Source organism: Corylus avellana, chromosome 3 (genome assembly GCF_965113065.1).
Source record: "Corylus avellana chromosome 3, dhCorAvel1.hap1.2, whole genome shotgun sequence".
NCBI classification, from domain to species: domain Eukaryota; kingdom Viridiplantae; phylum Streptophyta; class Magnoliopsida; order Fagales; family Betulaceae; genus Corylus; species Corylus avellana.
The window spans coordinates 18,336,162-18,351,524 of NC_142492.1; the positions used below are offsets into that span (position 1 = coordinate 18,336,162).

The following is a 15,363-nucleotide window of genomic DNA, read 5'->3' on the forward strand; positions in this document are numbered from 1 at the left end:
ACATGAAGTTTGAGATAAAATTGTGCATACCTTTTATTTCTTAGACTGGACTTTAAATAGAAAATTACAAAGCATAAACTTTGAGACTGACTCCAACTCCTACTAGGATACGTGATCCCCTTATCTAGAGCATGAGTCCTACTACAACTAATTTTGTTGCTGTAGATCTCATCCTTTACGTAGCAGTAGTTGGATCGAGCTTAAGACTTCTATCTCACTACAATGCTAATTCCTACTTCTGCTGGAATTGAAATAACAATTAGATAATAATGGAATTGAAATAAACAAATAGATAATACAGCAGGACACTTTATCTCTTGACCTTGCATTCTCATAACATAGTATGATGGATGGTATTTATTATCTGAATTCTTAACTCAAGGTGCACATATGGCTCTAGCAAGTTCATCAAGCCACACTTTCAAATAATTTTGTGGAGATGATTTGGCTATGGCATCAGATACTGAGATATTCCTCATTTCTTATGTTGTAACAAATATTTCCATCTTTGTTTTCTCAAAGTAATGTTTTCTAGTTCAAAATTTTCAATCTTTGTTTTAGCAATGTTTTCCAACTTCGTTGTGACACATGTAAACTTACGAAACACCATCGATTGTTATTCCTTTCTAGCTTTAATTAAATCCTACACCTTTTGTAGTGCATATTGATGTTTGGATCCCTTGTGCTGTTTGTTTATTTGGTTTCGTTGATTTGTTATATTTATTAAGGATTATTCTCGGATCACTTGGGCGTATTTCTTAAAGAAGATGTTTTCTCTTATTTTCAGACATTTCACAAAGTGATTCAAACATTGTTTAATACCTCCATTAAGATTGGTTGTTCCAATAATGGAATACGTTTCTGATGGTCTTAGTTTGTATTTTAGTGCGCATGGCATTATTTTTTTTTTATAAGTAGACAAATTCATTAAAAGTGCAAAGGGCGCAACCCAAGTACATAGGATGTATTATGTATACAAAAGAAAAACACACATCAAGATCAAGAACAAGAAAATAGAGCAAAAAAATCTACAAAGCTAGAAATATTCAAAAGGACGTTAACAAAGATTTACTCAAAGAGTGATTTAAGAAAACACAGTTGTAGCTCCAAACCCTTCCTAGGAAAAGGAGTACTATCATTACATGCAAGAAACCAACTTTAAATGCGCAAAGTGGCTCAATCATGTGCTATTACTAGGTCCAAATACATGCGAAGATTAATGCGAGAAGCAACATTCAAGTTAACCGATGCCATGATATTTTACGAATAGTAGCAGTAATAGCATTGAAGATGCTTAACTAAGTATGTTGTTGAGCCATGAACCTACAGTTTTACAGTTATCTATCCGGCAAACTTTAGCTCTCTTAAATAACATCACTCAACTATTATGGTGAACTTAGGCAAGATGTGACCCATCAATCCCAATAATGTCTTCTGCATATGACAGTGGCCCTTTGTGCCATCTAAATCAAATAATGATAATGATCAATCTCAAGACCAAAAAAGAAGGGAATCAGTTAGAAACACCAAAACTAACCAGAAGTGGCAGCAAATTTGCAAATTATTTCAGCAGTCCAAAAAGATTGCCAGGAAGATTAGTAAAGATACATACCTGCTGCAAGAGTATAAGACTGTTTCACATTCGCTGCAAGCAAAAATTGCCACCATCAATTTTTGCAAGCAAAAATTGCCACCTAGAATCTTTTAACATTCTAGGAGTGGCAGAAATTGAGGTTGGAATTCTAGGTAATTGATATACTTGAGAAACAATGGGATTGTCAAGGGCCTGGACAGTGGAGTCTAAGGAATTTGTGATGATAGTAAAGGATGGAGATACGGTGTTGAAACTACAAGAGCGATGCAGAGGTAAGACGCGTTGGATACGGCTGGAATGGAGAGAAGCGGTTTGGCTAGCGTACATCTTTAATGAGCTGAAGGTGGTGGAGGATTCAAGGGTCATTAGGGATGAATCTAGTTGTAGTTTCCCATGTGCCATAGCTCAGAAATGCTTCAATAGGCATGGGAGTTTTCTGGTCTTAGAGGAGTATTACGGTAGAGATAGGAGAGGTAGAGTTATGGTGCCAGAGGGCAGGCATAGGAAGGGTTGGGATCAGCTTCAGTCGGAACTGTGCATTGCTATTGATTTTGTTCAACCTTTTGTTGGGGATGCAAGGAAGGCAGCGACAAGGAAACAAAGAAGAAGCTTTTCAGAGGTACTGCTCTCATCATCGAAACAGGTAGAGGAGCCGTTTGGGTCCTTTGCAGAACCGATCTCAAGAGTTCCTAAATGGTTGTTAGGAGCTAGGACCAGTAATTCGTTTGGGAAATCCTTGCTTGTTGATTGCCATGTTAAAGCTGGTCATGAAGTTCAGGAGGCTGTTCCGGCAAAGGGTCCAGCAATTAGGTACGAGGTGAATAGTTGTGCCAGCTGTGGGGTACAGCAGAAGAAATCTTCAAGTTACGAGGAGCAAATCTGCAAAGACCATACTTCAGGATCATCTGGGCAGGTTGCGTGTGTGTAGGGGAGAAGGAAAAGCTGAAGAGATCACTGTTGAAGATACAGGAGGACATCAGGAATTGTCTTGAAGGATTTGACGCACGCTGCTCTTGTAATTGTGGGTCTGGATCCTTTGGGCCTAAAATCCAGGTGGCCCAAGATCAGTCAAGTGGTCAGACTAAACACCAAGCCATGGCCCAACCCAATCCTACGGCTGGCCAGATCAAGGAGAAGGCCTTTATTATGGGAGCTGGACCCAACAAGGCACTGAGTTATTATAGAAGGAAGGTTGTGGGTAAGGAGGGGGATTTGGGTGCGTCTGCGTCCAACAAAGGACTTCGTCCTTTCTCGAATTACACGAGCCCAGGAGTGCCGGTCCTTTCTGTGTCGCAGGCAGAGGCAACGATGAAGGTACTACCGTCAGTGAAGGGGTCGACGAAGGAGATTGGGGCAATGGATAGCGCTATGGACGCCGGTGACATTGCGGTGCTCCCCACGATGATCGGTCTTGTAGCTCAAGCCTCGGCGTCGAAGTGGGGGTGCGACCCAGCGCCGGGAATTCTGGGTAAGGAGCCGGCGACTCTTCCGGCATGTGTTCAAAGTGAGATTCCGGTCAGTTCTGTCCTGTCGACTCCCTATGGGTTTGCTGTCGGTGCTCGTGCGATATTGGGTAAGGAGCCGACGACTTTTTCGGCAGGTGTTCGAAGGGAGATTCCGACCTATTCTGCCCTGTCGACACCCTCTGGGTCTACTGCCGGTGCTCGTGCGATATTGGGTAAGGAGCTGGCAACTTTTCTGGCAGGTGTTCGAAGGGAGACAACCTGTTCTATCCTGTCGACACCCTCTAGGTCTGCTGCCGGTGCTCCTGCGATATTGAAGAAGTCAGCAATGATGGGGGAGCCGGAAGTTTTGAAGGCAGGGGGGAAATTCGACAAGGGGGAGGGAGGAGGCTCAGGCCATCTGATTAGTGTCAAGCTAGGCAAGATGGGGGAGGGGCATAGTGCTGGACAGTTGCAGCTCAATTTGCAGGGGAGATCCCACCGGGTTTGGAAAAGTGGGATTTGCCAGGTTTGGATGATTCTTTGAGGAGGAAGGGGGCTGTGGTCAGTGTTTGTGATGAGAGCTTATGCTCTATGGGTGAAGTTAGGTCAGGAGTTAAGGATTGCAGTTCGCAGGGTGAGTCGTTCGCTCCTGATTCCTGAGCTTTGGTATCAGTTGAGGATCAGAAGCCTATTACGGTGGAGTTTGTGACTCATTTTAGCAAGCTCGTGGGTGTCTCTTGTGATAGAGAAGCTAGGAAATTGGCAGAGACTTTTGGGTTTATAATGGCTGATAATGAGGTCATTGGTGAGGATGTGGGAGATGCGGGAGAGGCCATGGAAGCACATACGGGAAAAAAAAGTAAGAGAGAGCTCAGCAACCTTATTTCCTCTATTAATTATGAGGTGCACAGTGGAAGCTCTTTGAGGGATAGTAAAAAGGGGAGGGTTGTTCGGACTTTTTGATGAAGCCGAAGATCCTTTCTTGGAATGTGAGGGGTTTGAATGTAAGGGATAAAAGGATGAGGGTCAGAAATCTTCTTATAAATTGGAAGGTGGACATAGTGTGTTTTCAAGAAACGAAGGTGGACTTTGTCACCAACATTTTTGTGAGGAGTTTGTGGGGGTGTCCTTATGTAGAGTGGTGTTATGTACCTTCTAGAGGGGCTTCGGGTGGTATTTTGGTGATGTGGGATAGAAGAGTAGTTACGAAGGTTGAGGTTGCTTTGGGCAGATTTGTGGCAGCCTGCTCTTTTAGAAACGTTGATGATGGTTTCATGTGGGCTTTTGCGGGGGTGTATGGTCCTAATAGAGACAACATAAGGTGTCTCCTTTGGGAGGAGTTGGTGGGCCTTATGAGTTGGTGGGATTTGCCTTGGTGTATTGGTGGGGATTTCAATGCTACTCTGTTTCCTAGTGAAAGGTCGGGGGGGTTTATTCTCGATCCGCAATGAGGGATTTTGCAGATTTTATATCGAAGCAGGGTCTAATGGATTTCCCGTTAGTCAGGGGGGTCTCTACTTGGTCTAACAACCATTCCTGGTCAAGGCTAGATCGTTTCCTAGTCTCTCCGGAATGGGAAGCTCGTTACCCAAGTATGTGACAAAAGAGGTTGCATCGGGTGTGTTCGGATCATGCGCCCATTATTCTTGATTGTAGTTGTTTCTTGAGAGGTAAGAGACCCTTCAAGTTCGAGAATATGTGGCTTAAAGTGGAGGGTTTTGTGGACAAAGTAAGGAGCTGGTGGGAGTCTTACCATTTCCATGGTACTCCGAGTTTTATTTTGGCAAAAAAGTTGCAAGCTCTTAAGGGGGACATTAAGAGCTGGAATGACCAGGAATTTGGCAATGTGGGAGGGCGTATTAAGGCTCGCATGGATGATATAATGGCTCTTGATAGGGTGGAGGAAGAGAGAGGGTTATCAGCTGATGAAATTGAGAGGAAGAGGTTGTTAGCCAGAGATTTGGAGGCTCTTCTCTTACATGAGGAGATTAGTTGGAGGCAAAAATCCATAATTCGTTGGTTGAAAGAGGGAGATAAATGTACGAAATTTTTCCACCAGATTGCTAATGCAAACAGAAGACATAATTCTATTGAGTCTCTGTTTGTGGGGGGCTCCATAACTTCTGATCAAGGGGTCATTAGCAATCACATTACCAATTTTTACGAGTCCCTTTTCTCAGAGAGTCTCAGCTGGAGATCGAGGCTAAATGATCTTGATTTTGATATGTTGAATGTTGGAGAGGCCTCTAGGTTGGAAGCTCCTTTCGAGGAAAGGGAGGTGTGGGAGGTGGTGAAAGGAATGGATAGGGACAAGGCGTCGGGCTCAAACGGCTTTTCTATGGCGTTTTTCCAGGATTGTTGGGTGGTGATTAAGGAGGATGTCATGGTAGTTTTTGTGGAGTTCCATGAGCGAGGTAAATTTGAAAAAAGACTTAACGCTACATTTATCTCTCTTATTCCGAAGACCAATGGAGCTTCCGATATAAAGGATTTTCGTCCGATTAGCCTTGTGGGGGGGACATACAAGATTGTTGCAAAGGCCTTAGCCAACAGAATGAAGGAAGTGATGGATAGGGTCATCTCTAAGCCTCAGAATGCCTTTGTTAAAGGTAGGCAAATTTTGGACTCAGTTCTCATTGCCAATGAATGCTTGGACAGCCGAATCAGATCAGGGGAACCTGGCTTGTTATGCAAATTGGATATGGAAAAGGCATATGATCATATGAATTGGAAGTTTTTACTTTACGTTCTAAGAAGATGCGGTTTTGGAGAGAAATGGTGCTTGTGGATTGAACATTGCATTTCGACTGTGCGTTTCTCAATTTTGATCAATGGATCCTCTTCCAGTTTCTTTGATAGCTCGCGGGGCGTGAGGCAAGGAGACCCTCTTTCTCCTTTCTTGTTTGTTCTAGTCATGGAGGCGTTTAGCAGGTTGATCAATGCCTCGATAAACAAGGGTCTCATCTTGGGTTTTTCTGTGGGAAGCAGAGAGTTGGATCGGGTTATTGTCTCTCACCTTCTCTTTGCAGATGACACTTTGGTTTTTTGTGGAGCAGATCCTAATCAAGTTAGAAACATTGGTGCATTACTCGTTTGCTTTGAAGCGGTTTCAGGGCTAAAGGTGAATCTGGCTAAATCTGTCTTGGTCCCTGTTGGTAGTATGAACAATATGGGCACTTTGGCAGGCATCCTTGGTTGCGGATAAGCTTCTATGCCTTTGAAATATTTGGGTCTTCCGTTGGGGGCCCCGTTTATGGTTAAGGCCAGTTGGGAGGACATGTTGGAGAAGTATGCCAAAAGGCTGGCCCCATGGAAACGGCTGTATCTGTCCAAGGGGGGGAGGGTTACTCTCATTAAGAGCACTTTATCCAATCTTCCCACTTATTTTTTGTCTCTGTTTCCTATCCCCGCTTCTGTGGTGAAGCGTATGGAGAAAATTCAACGTGATTTCTTATGGGGTGGGATTAATGATGAGTTTAAGTTCCATCTGATTAGTTGGAACAAGGTATGTTCTCCGATCTCAGAGGGAGGCTTAGGGATCCGGAATTTGCGTTTGATGAACAAAGCTTTGTTGGGAAAATGGTTGTGGAGATTTGCTCATGAGAAAGAGGCTTGGTGGAGGAAGATTCTGGTGGCAAAGTATGGTGCGGTTTGGGGTGGTCGGCGATCCAAGGACCCCAGTGGTTCGCACGGGGTGGGGTTATGGAAGTACATTAGCAGGGGGTGGAGGTCGTTTCATTGCCACATTAGATTGGATCCTGGGATTGGGTCCAATATCAGGTTTTGGGAGGATATCTGGTGCGGTGACATGTCTCTCAAGGATGCTTTTCCTGGACTTTTCAATATTGCCACCAATAAGGATGCTTCTATTGCGGATAATAGGGAGTGTATAAATGGCTCTGTGCAATGGAATGTTTCCTTCATTCGCAGGGTTCATGATTGGGACGTGGAGGTCTTGGCCTCTTTTTATTCACTCTTGTATTCGCACTTGATGCGTGGGGTAGGGGAGGATAGGATGTGGTGGAACGCTTCAAGAAAAGGAAAATTTGAGGTTAGATCTTATTTCAGGATCCTTGCTTACAAAGATTCTTCCCCCTTCCCTTGGAAGAGCATATGGCGTACCAAGGTTCCTTCGAGAGTGGCTTTTTTTGCTTGGACGGCCGCGCTTGGGAAGACTCTAACCCTGGATAATGTTCGGAAGAGAGGTATTGTTGTGATCAACCGTTGTTGCATGTGTGAATCGGATGGGGAGTCAGTTGACCATCTCTTTCTTCATTGTGGGGTTGCGAGTATCTTGTGGAATGTCGTTTTCTCTCGGTTTGGTTTGTGCTGGGTGATGCATGGGAGCGTTAGGGGGTTGTATGCTTCTTGGTGGGCGGGTGGCAAATCCCGTAGTGCTGTTGTGTGGAAGATGGTTCCTCTTTGCCTTATGTGGTGCATCTGGATCGAGAGAAATGCTAGGTATTTCAAGGACTCGTCTAGGAATATTGAGGACCTTCTACACTTTTTCTTGTACACCCTTTTCACTTGGACCGCTGGCTGGCTAGCGCCCTTAGTGATAAGCTTCCTTGATTTCCTTTTTATGTTCTCTTCTTCTTTTTCTCCCTCTTAGTCGCTCTCTTATACACTCTGTGTACTAGGGTTGCGCCCCTCTGCGCTTTGATAATATATCTTTACTTATTAAAAAAAAAAAAAAAAAAAAAATTGCCACCATCAATCACGAATTCTCAAAGACAAAAGCTATTACTTGCATGCAAATACCGGCCCTTGCTTTCTAAAATCATTGACTCCACCGTCCTATGATCAAATAAAGCCCATTAAAGATGACAGTCTCATTTGTACTTATTTAAGTACTTTTGATACAGGTCAAATGACATGTCAAACTCCCTCATTTTGCAGTACGTCTTAATAAGTATCTTAAATGGAACGTGATCCATTGGTAAACCAGCTTTCTCTATCTTGGCAAAGAGCTCTTCAGCCCCCTTCACATTGCCTCTCATACAGTGACCTCTAATTAGTTCAGTGTAAGTTATTATATCAGGGTCATATCCACTTGTCAGCAATTCATCATGTAATTGAAGTGCTAAACAGATGTGCCCCGAGGTACAAGCAGCGCCTATTAACAAATTATAAGTAACAACATCAGGGTAAAGGCCACAGAGAAGCATCTCCTTCTTAAGAGAATAAGCACCAGCAATGTTCCCTCCTTTTACTTGTGCATGAACCAGCGCATTATAAGTAAATGTGTTCGGAAGAACACCAAAAGCCGTCATCTGATCTCTCATGGAAAATGCATTACCAAGATCTCCACATCTTCCATAACAATCAATTATTAGGTTCCATATTTGAGGCTCGGGCACTATTGAATTTTCTAACATATAAAGAAGAAATTCATGAGCTCTGACAACATCTCCATAAGCACATAGGCCTCGAATAATTATGTTGTATGAAATTGGATCAGGAGTAACTTCCATTCTAGCCATAACACCATGGATATATAAAGCCTCATCAAATTTCCCATCATTGCAAAGACCAGTTATAAGAATATTACAAGTAAAAACATCAGGAAGTAAACCTCTTTTAAGCATTTCACAAAAGTGCCTATATGCGAGTCTCATGTGACGACTTAAACAAAATCCATGGATAAGGACATTATATGCAACATCATCTATTTGAGTATTTTTTTGGACCATCTCATTCCAAAGACTAAGAGCCTGAACCATATCTCCATTCCTAAAATAACCGTCCATAAGTATAGTCGAGATAATTAAATCTGGTGTTGCTTTGTCATTTTCTTCGTCTAAGATCTCTCCAAGAATCTTCCCTGCATCATCCAAAAGACCTTTCTTGCACAATGCATGTACGAGTATGTTACAAGTAACTTTATTTGGCCTAATACCAGTATTAGCCATTGTTGAGAAAATATAGAGAGCTTTATCCACATTATTAATAAGGCAATAACCCTTGATGAAAGTGTTGTATGTGGCACAATTGGGAGAGGGACCCATTTCTACCATCTCCCTAATAAGCCAATCTGCCTGCTCCAAGTTACCGGTTTTACACAATCCATTTAGAAGATAATTGTATGTAGATACATCAGGAACAACACCTTTCTGTATCATTTTTCTTTGAAGCCATAGAGCTGCTTCTACCTTACCCACCAAACACAAATCCCTAATTATGTGTACATGTTCAGCATACTTAACCTCCAAAGTGCATCCTCGAATGCCTATCTCTGCCAAAGATATGTTTTCCCTGCATAATTCAAGTTAAGAAGCATGTTATAAACTCAGAACTCCGTATAACATCAATAAAAAGAATAGTCTCAGACAGATTCAAGCATAAATTAAGAAAGACCCTTATTTGACAACACTCTTTTGCCAGATCTGACAGGCAGTCTGACACAACATAGACAATGACAATATTTACAATCCAATCGGCACAAAAACAAGTCAAAATCCATAATCAATACTAATCCTGACTTCTAATGCAATAGCATCTTACACAAATTTAGTTGTACAGATATTAGATATTTTCAATTGCTGACAATGACAAGTAGGATTTCTGTATTTAAGTAACTGAATAGGGCTATGCAATTGTGCAGAAACTAAACACTCCAAAAAGAAGTCAACATACAATCCTTAAGTATTTTGTATGATATTGGTGACCTAGCCATCAATTTCCAATTCCGTTCCCATTCACTTATTTTGTTAATTTAAATTAGAGTCCCGACTCAAGTTCCAAGTCTTACTGAAGTTAAATCCACTCAGCAAAACTAACATATCAATATCAAAGCAATTAATTTCTTTCGTTTACTTATTTCAGTTACACATCCAGTTGGCAGGAAATTTAAGGTACAAAATTACTGAAATTCTTCTGGTCATATAGTTATCCATGGTAGAAAAATTCAGCTACCAATACTTTCTTTTAACTAGCATTATCCATCAGTATAGCTGTACGGCACTTCCACATGTGGTAACACACTTCATATAATGGGAATTTCAGGTCTACTAGATTTCTGTAAGGAATTTCAAACACCCTAGGTTTTGTAGTAAAAGTTATTGGGCTGCGTAAAATTGACACAGAAGCAACCAACTGTCTTTGCAATAGTCTAATCTTAAAAAATTTCAAAAATCTGAGAGAAACAAATATAAACCCCCAATTTATCTTCTTTTTTTTCCCTTCAACATCAAAGAGTACAAAAATCAAAAGCTGACCTCATCATTTTCAAGCGTTCCAAACTGTCTTTTAGCGTTGTATCCAACACATTGAAAACAGCATATGGATCTCTTTCATCATCAAAATCCTTTTGCTTTGAACACTAGTTTTGGGCTCTCAACTGGTATTGTTCACCCATAGCTGTCATGAGATTTTCAAAAGAAGAAGGCTGCAGATCCTCATTCCCGCAAGTCCTTCACATATGTGTTAAGAATCATAGAAAGCCAATTACTTTCGCAAATGTTTTTTTTTTTTTTTTTTTAAAAAAAAAGTACACAAAGAACAAGCGCGCGCACACACACACAAAAAAGAAAAAGAAAAAAACAAAAGAAGAGAAAACTATAACCAGTTAAAGAAATATACATTTGTATGATGTTCACTGTTTTTTAAATCAACTGACAGATGGAATTATCAATATGCTTCTTTCTTCATTATTTTCCATATACAGTCCCACATATTAGTTAACCCAATTTTCGGTGCAGAGGTGACACTACCATATAGTCTTTTATCCCAAACCCAGATGAAGAACATGATTGTTACATATAAGAATTGTTGCAACTCACTATATGCTCTATTAAACCAAAAGGACTAGTCAAAATTACATTTGGAGCTCTTTAAAATTACTTATAAGTTATAACCCCTAGTTTCACCTAGTAAGGAACCAAATCCCTGTAACACATTCATAATCCATCCATCAACTGTGAGACTTATTTTCTGGGGTATCCCAAGTATTCCATAATTTCATATAACATTTATGCAAGATTGAATCCATAATGAAGCTTGAAGGAGGGAAAAAAATCAAAGTTTCAAAATTTGAAATTCTCTGACTTCTCATAAGTTTTTGAATGAGTCGATAAGAAGCTTAAGGATTTTTTTAAAGGTAAGAAAATAAGCAAAACATAGAAAAAATTAAAAATAATAATAATAATAATAATAATAATAATAATAATAAAAAAACTATATATATAGCACTACATTTAGTTTCTTAAAAGAAAAACGGAAGGAAATGAAAACAATATATACATGTATATAATTCATAGAAATTTTTCATTTTGGTTACCTTAGAAAAGAAGCATGGATATTGTTTTCGTCTTTATAATCAGTTTTCTCAGCAACCAACCAGAGAGTTACCGGGAATTAGAATCAAAATTGGTCTTGCAGCAAAAAATGTTGGCAAAGATGTGAACAATGTCGTGCTTGAATGAGTCTACGGCTCGATTCAAATATCTAATAAGAACAATAGGGGAAGCCGATGACGACGATTCTCCATATCCAATTAGCAACTAAGAGAGACACCCATTTCAATTGAAGCAATCAGCAAGAGAACAAGAACAACATATATATATATATATATATATATATATATATATATATATATATATATTAAAAAAGAAAAAAAGAAGGTGATATTAGAGATTGAACTCACGGCCATTTGGTGCTGATTCTGCGAATGCTTCGTCTTGGTCCCTCGACGACCTGCGATTCCCTAGCAAATATGACCTGAGAAACAAACATAAACTTACACATGGGCCGGGTTTATGTCACGGATTTTCCTTTTCTGGTAATACTACTTTGTTGGTCCAAAATGGGCCAAGGCCCAAAACTAGTATGACTGGCAAATGACAATAACATTTCTTTCTTTTTTTAAGAAATTTTCATAGTGAAAAATGTTAGGAATTAATAAGTTCTTTATATTTTGCTCATATTATCATACAAATTTAATAAATTAATCATTAGATTTGTGGGATCCACATAAATCCACAAATCTAATGGTTGATTTATAAGATGAGATGAATCAAATATGGAGAAAATATTGACCCATAACATGCATTTCTCTTTCTTTTTAAAGAAATTTTCATAATGAGAAATGCTAATGAGTCAATAAGTTCTCCATATTCGACTCATATTCTCCTACAAATTTAATAGATCACTCAATAAATTTGTAAGGTTTACCATTGACTTATGTGGAGTCCACATAAGTCCATAAGTCCATAAATTTAATGGTCAATTTGTAAGATGAGATGGCCAAATATGGCCAAATTAGTATTTTTTTTCTTTCTTTATAATTTGCTTATAGATTGTTCAAACAACCCATTGGGCCGACCTGGCCCATGGGGCCACCTAAATTCGACAAGAAGAGAAATGAGAACAGATACTTTTCTTTTTGACTAATGCTATATATATTTCAAATCAAAATGATAATAATATCACTCACCAAAAAAAAAAATTTATACTAATATCATACTATGTTGATTGTTGACATAACATTTTTTTTTAAGGACTATTAACCCATATATCGTCCTGATAATATGATTATGGTGTAATTGTGGTGTGAAAAAAAATAGCATTGTATAATTTATTTTAATTTATTTTATTTATTTTTTATTTTTAACTCATGTCGCATTGGCATGGTATGGTTAGGGTGTAATTGTTGTGTGAGAAAATAGCATTTCTCTTTCTTATTTTTATAAGTAGTAAAAGATGAAGAAGTGCCTTTTTGGGTTTTTTATTTTTTTTTATTTTTTTTTATTTTTGAATACTTGAATATGATTTTTTTTATTTTTTATTTTATTTTTATATATAAAAATTAACGGTTGCTGGAATTTATTGTGTTGTACCTCCCAAATACGGGTCAAAATGTCAAAAGTCAAGAGAAAGTCTAAGATTAACATCCAAGCATATATCCCATTCATAACAGTCAAGCACATTAATGACTGGGGCGCATATCTTTTTCGTAACCATCAAATTAATGACTGAGATCACATTGATTGCAATAGCGGTTTCACATTGACCATAACGGGCAGGAGATAGGGTTATTAATTCACCTATCAATCACTCTTGAATCCCATTTTCCTCGCCTGGTTACCATTCTAATTATCAGGCAATCTACACTATATATAGGCACATGCTATGGAGCCTAAGGTACGCCATACATTTGAATTCTTGAGAATGGGAATGAAAGAAATGATTTGACTTAGGCATCAGAGTGAATTCGTCAGAACCCCATCGGCGAGTTTTCCTGATTAGCTATTATTTTGCAGGAATAAAAGGAGCGGGAAGACTAACAAAGATTGAAGATGAAGGATGCCTCGAAGAATGCAAAGAACGTGCCGTTCACACTAATTGGAAATTGTTAGACCAAAAAATGCACCAACATATTGCATTATTTTTATATTATGTATTCTTTATAACTATTCATGTATATGTCAAACAAATGGTGGCAAGAGCTATAATTTTTATAAAAAAGATGCAAAGATGTTATTTATTCATGAATTGGGATTTTCAGGCAATTGAAAAATTATCTTGGTATTTTTGTGCTTTATGTTGGAAATTGTGATTTTTTAAGTGTAGTATGTATATATTTTAAATATGGTTGATATTATGTATATTTTTAAACATGGTTTATATTAGTTGTGGGCACCTTTTTTTTTTTTTTTTTTTTTTTTAATTAGTTGTGAGCACCTTAAATATGTTTGAAACACCCCAACGTAAGTGTGAGTGATGTGAGACCTAATTCGAAGGTCAATGCTTTGATTCAAAGGACATAATTGTTATATGTATTCAAAGACCAATGTCCTAATTGGAAGGACATTTATATTAAGCCTAATTTAAAAATTGGGAAAAATACACTTTACCTCATTTGAAGTATTCATGCATTTGTGTTTTAACGCCCAGTGTTTAAAAAGTAACGAAAGACTTCCACAATGTATCTAATGTTGGCAAAAAAACACCATCCATCTATCAAATCCGTCTATTTGGAAAAATAAATTTAAAAAAAAAAAAAAAAACCTAAACTAAAAAAAACTAAACTAAACCTAAACTTAAAATAGAAAGTTTATATACAAAATAAAAATAAAAATAAAAATCAATAAAAAAAACTGAACCTAAAACTTACACAAAAAAAATAAAATAATAAAACAAGTGGGGGGTGGCCGAGCCATTTGGGGGTGGCTTGACCCCCCCGATTTGGCTAAGGGGGGTGGCTTGGCTACCCCCATTTGGCCGGTATGGGGTACCGAACCACCCATGTGTTCCATGAGGATGGTCCAATCACCTCATATGCTTGAATGGAAGTGGTTGAAACCATCCCAAAATGGGTTTGAGGGTGGCCGAGCCATTCTCATTCGGTCGGTCTGGGAGTGGCTTGGCATCCCCTACTTTTTTTATTTTTTTTATTTTTGTAGTTTTTGATTTTTGATTTTTGATTTTGTATATAAACCTTTTGTTTTAAGTTTTTGGTTTAGTTTTTTTTTTTGAAGTTTAGTTTTAGTTTTTGGTTTTTGTTGTTTTTGTTTAGTTTAGTTTTTGGTTTTTATTTATTTATTATTCTTTTTTTACATAAGCCTTTTTTTTTTTTGGTTTACACTTTACCCCCGAAGTCATTTATGTTTATACTTTATGCCCTGAGGTCATTTTCGAAAGTTTTGGTTAAAAAAGGTCACGTGCCACGCTCCTGACTTGGTTTCCATCCAAATAGACAGATTTCATGGATAGATGGTGTTTCTTGTCAATGTCATATACATTGTGGGGATCTTTCGTCACTATTTAAACATTGTGCGCCAAAACGCAAATGTATGGATATTTTAGGGGTGTAAAGTGTATTTTCCCCTTGAAAACGAATGCTCTGATTCGAATGGCTTTATATTTATCAGTCTAATTCGAAGACCATTGTTTAGATTCGAAGGACCACAGAAAATGCCAAGGCATAATGTTGAGTGTTATGTTTTTAGATATGATGATGAAGCTTTATTGCTCATAGTGTATTGTAAGAAATGTGTGAAAGAAGGTGTTCCATAAAATGTTTCGAAACTATGATGTGAATTTCTCCTTTGTTTAAGCTTATTTGGTTACTTGATATATTATTATATTGATGCAAGATTTAGCATTGTTATTATTCATACTTTAAGTTATTTATGGAATTGATTTCAGTCCTATGAAAGAAAAGCCGAGAATATTTTGTTCAATCTCACACCTGAATTAACAAACTTTGCTAAATCATATTTTGTTCGATCTCACACCTGAATTAACGAACTCTACTTGCTTTGGTGACTCATTAAATCTAAGAAAAACTTTACTTAGATTACTACGCATTTTGAGAAGGCATCC

General features: G+C 38.4%; 1 protein-coding gene across 1 annotated transcript; it reads right to left on the minus strand.

Annotated features, from left to right (window-relative positions):
• Positions 1-7,871: 7,871 nt before the first annotated feature.
• Positions 7,872-11,732, minus strand: LOC132190244 (uncharacterized). Its single transcript, XM_088514895.1, is given in 4 exon segments — positions 7,872-9,294; positions 10,257-10,451; positions 11,389-11,540; positions 11,684-11,732. Coding segments are annotated over 4 exon segments (1,776 nt in total). The 5' UTR covers positions 11,690-11,732.
• Between the last annotated feature and the right edge of the window lie 3,631 nt (positions 11,733-15,363).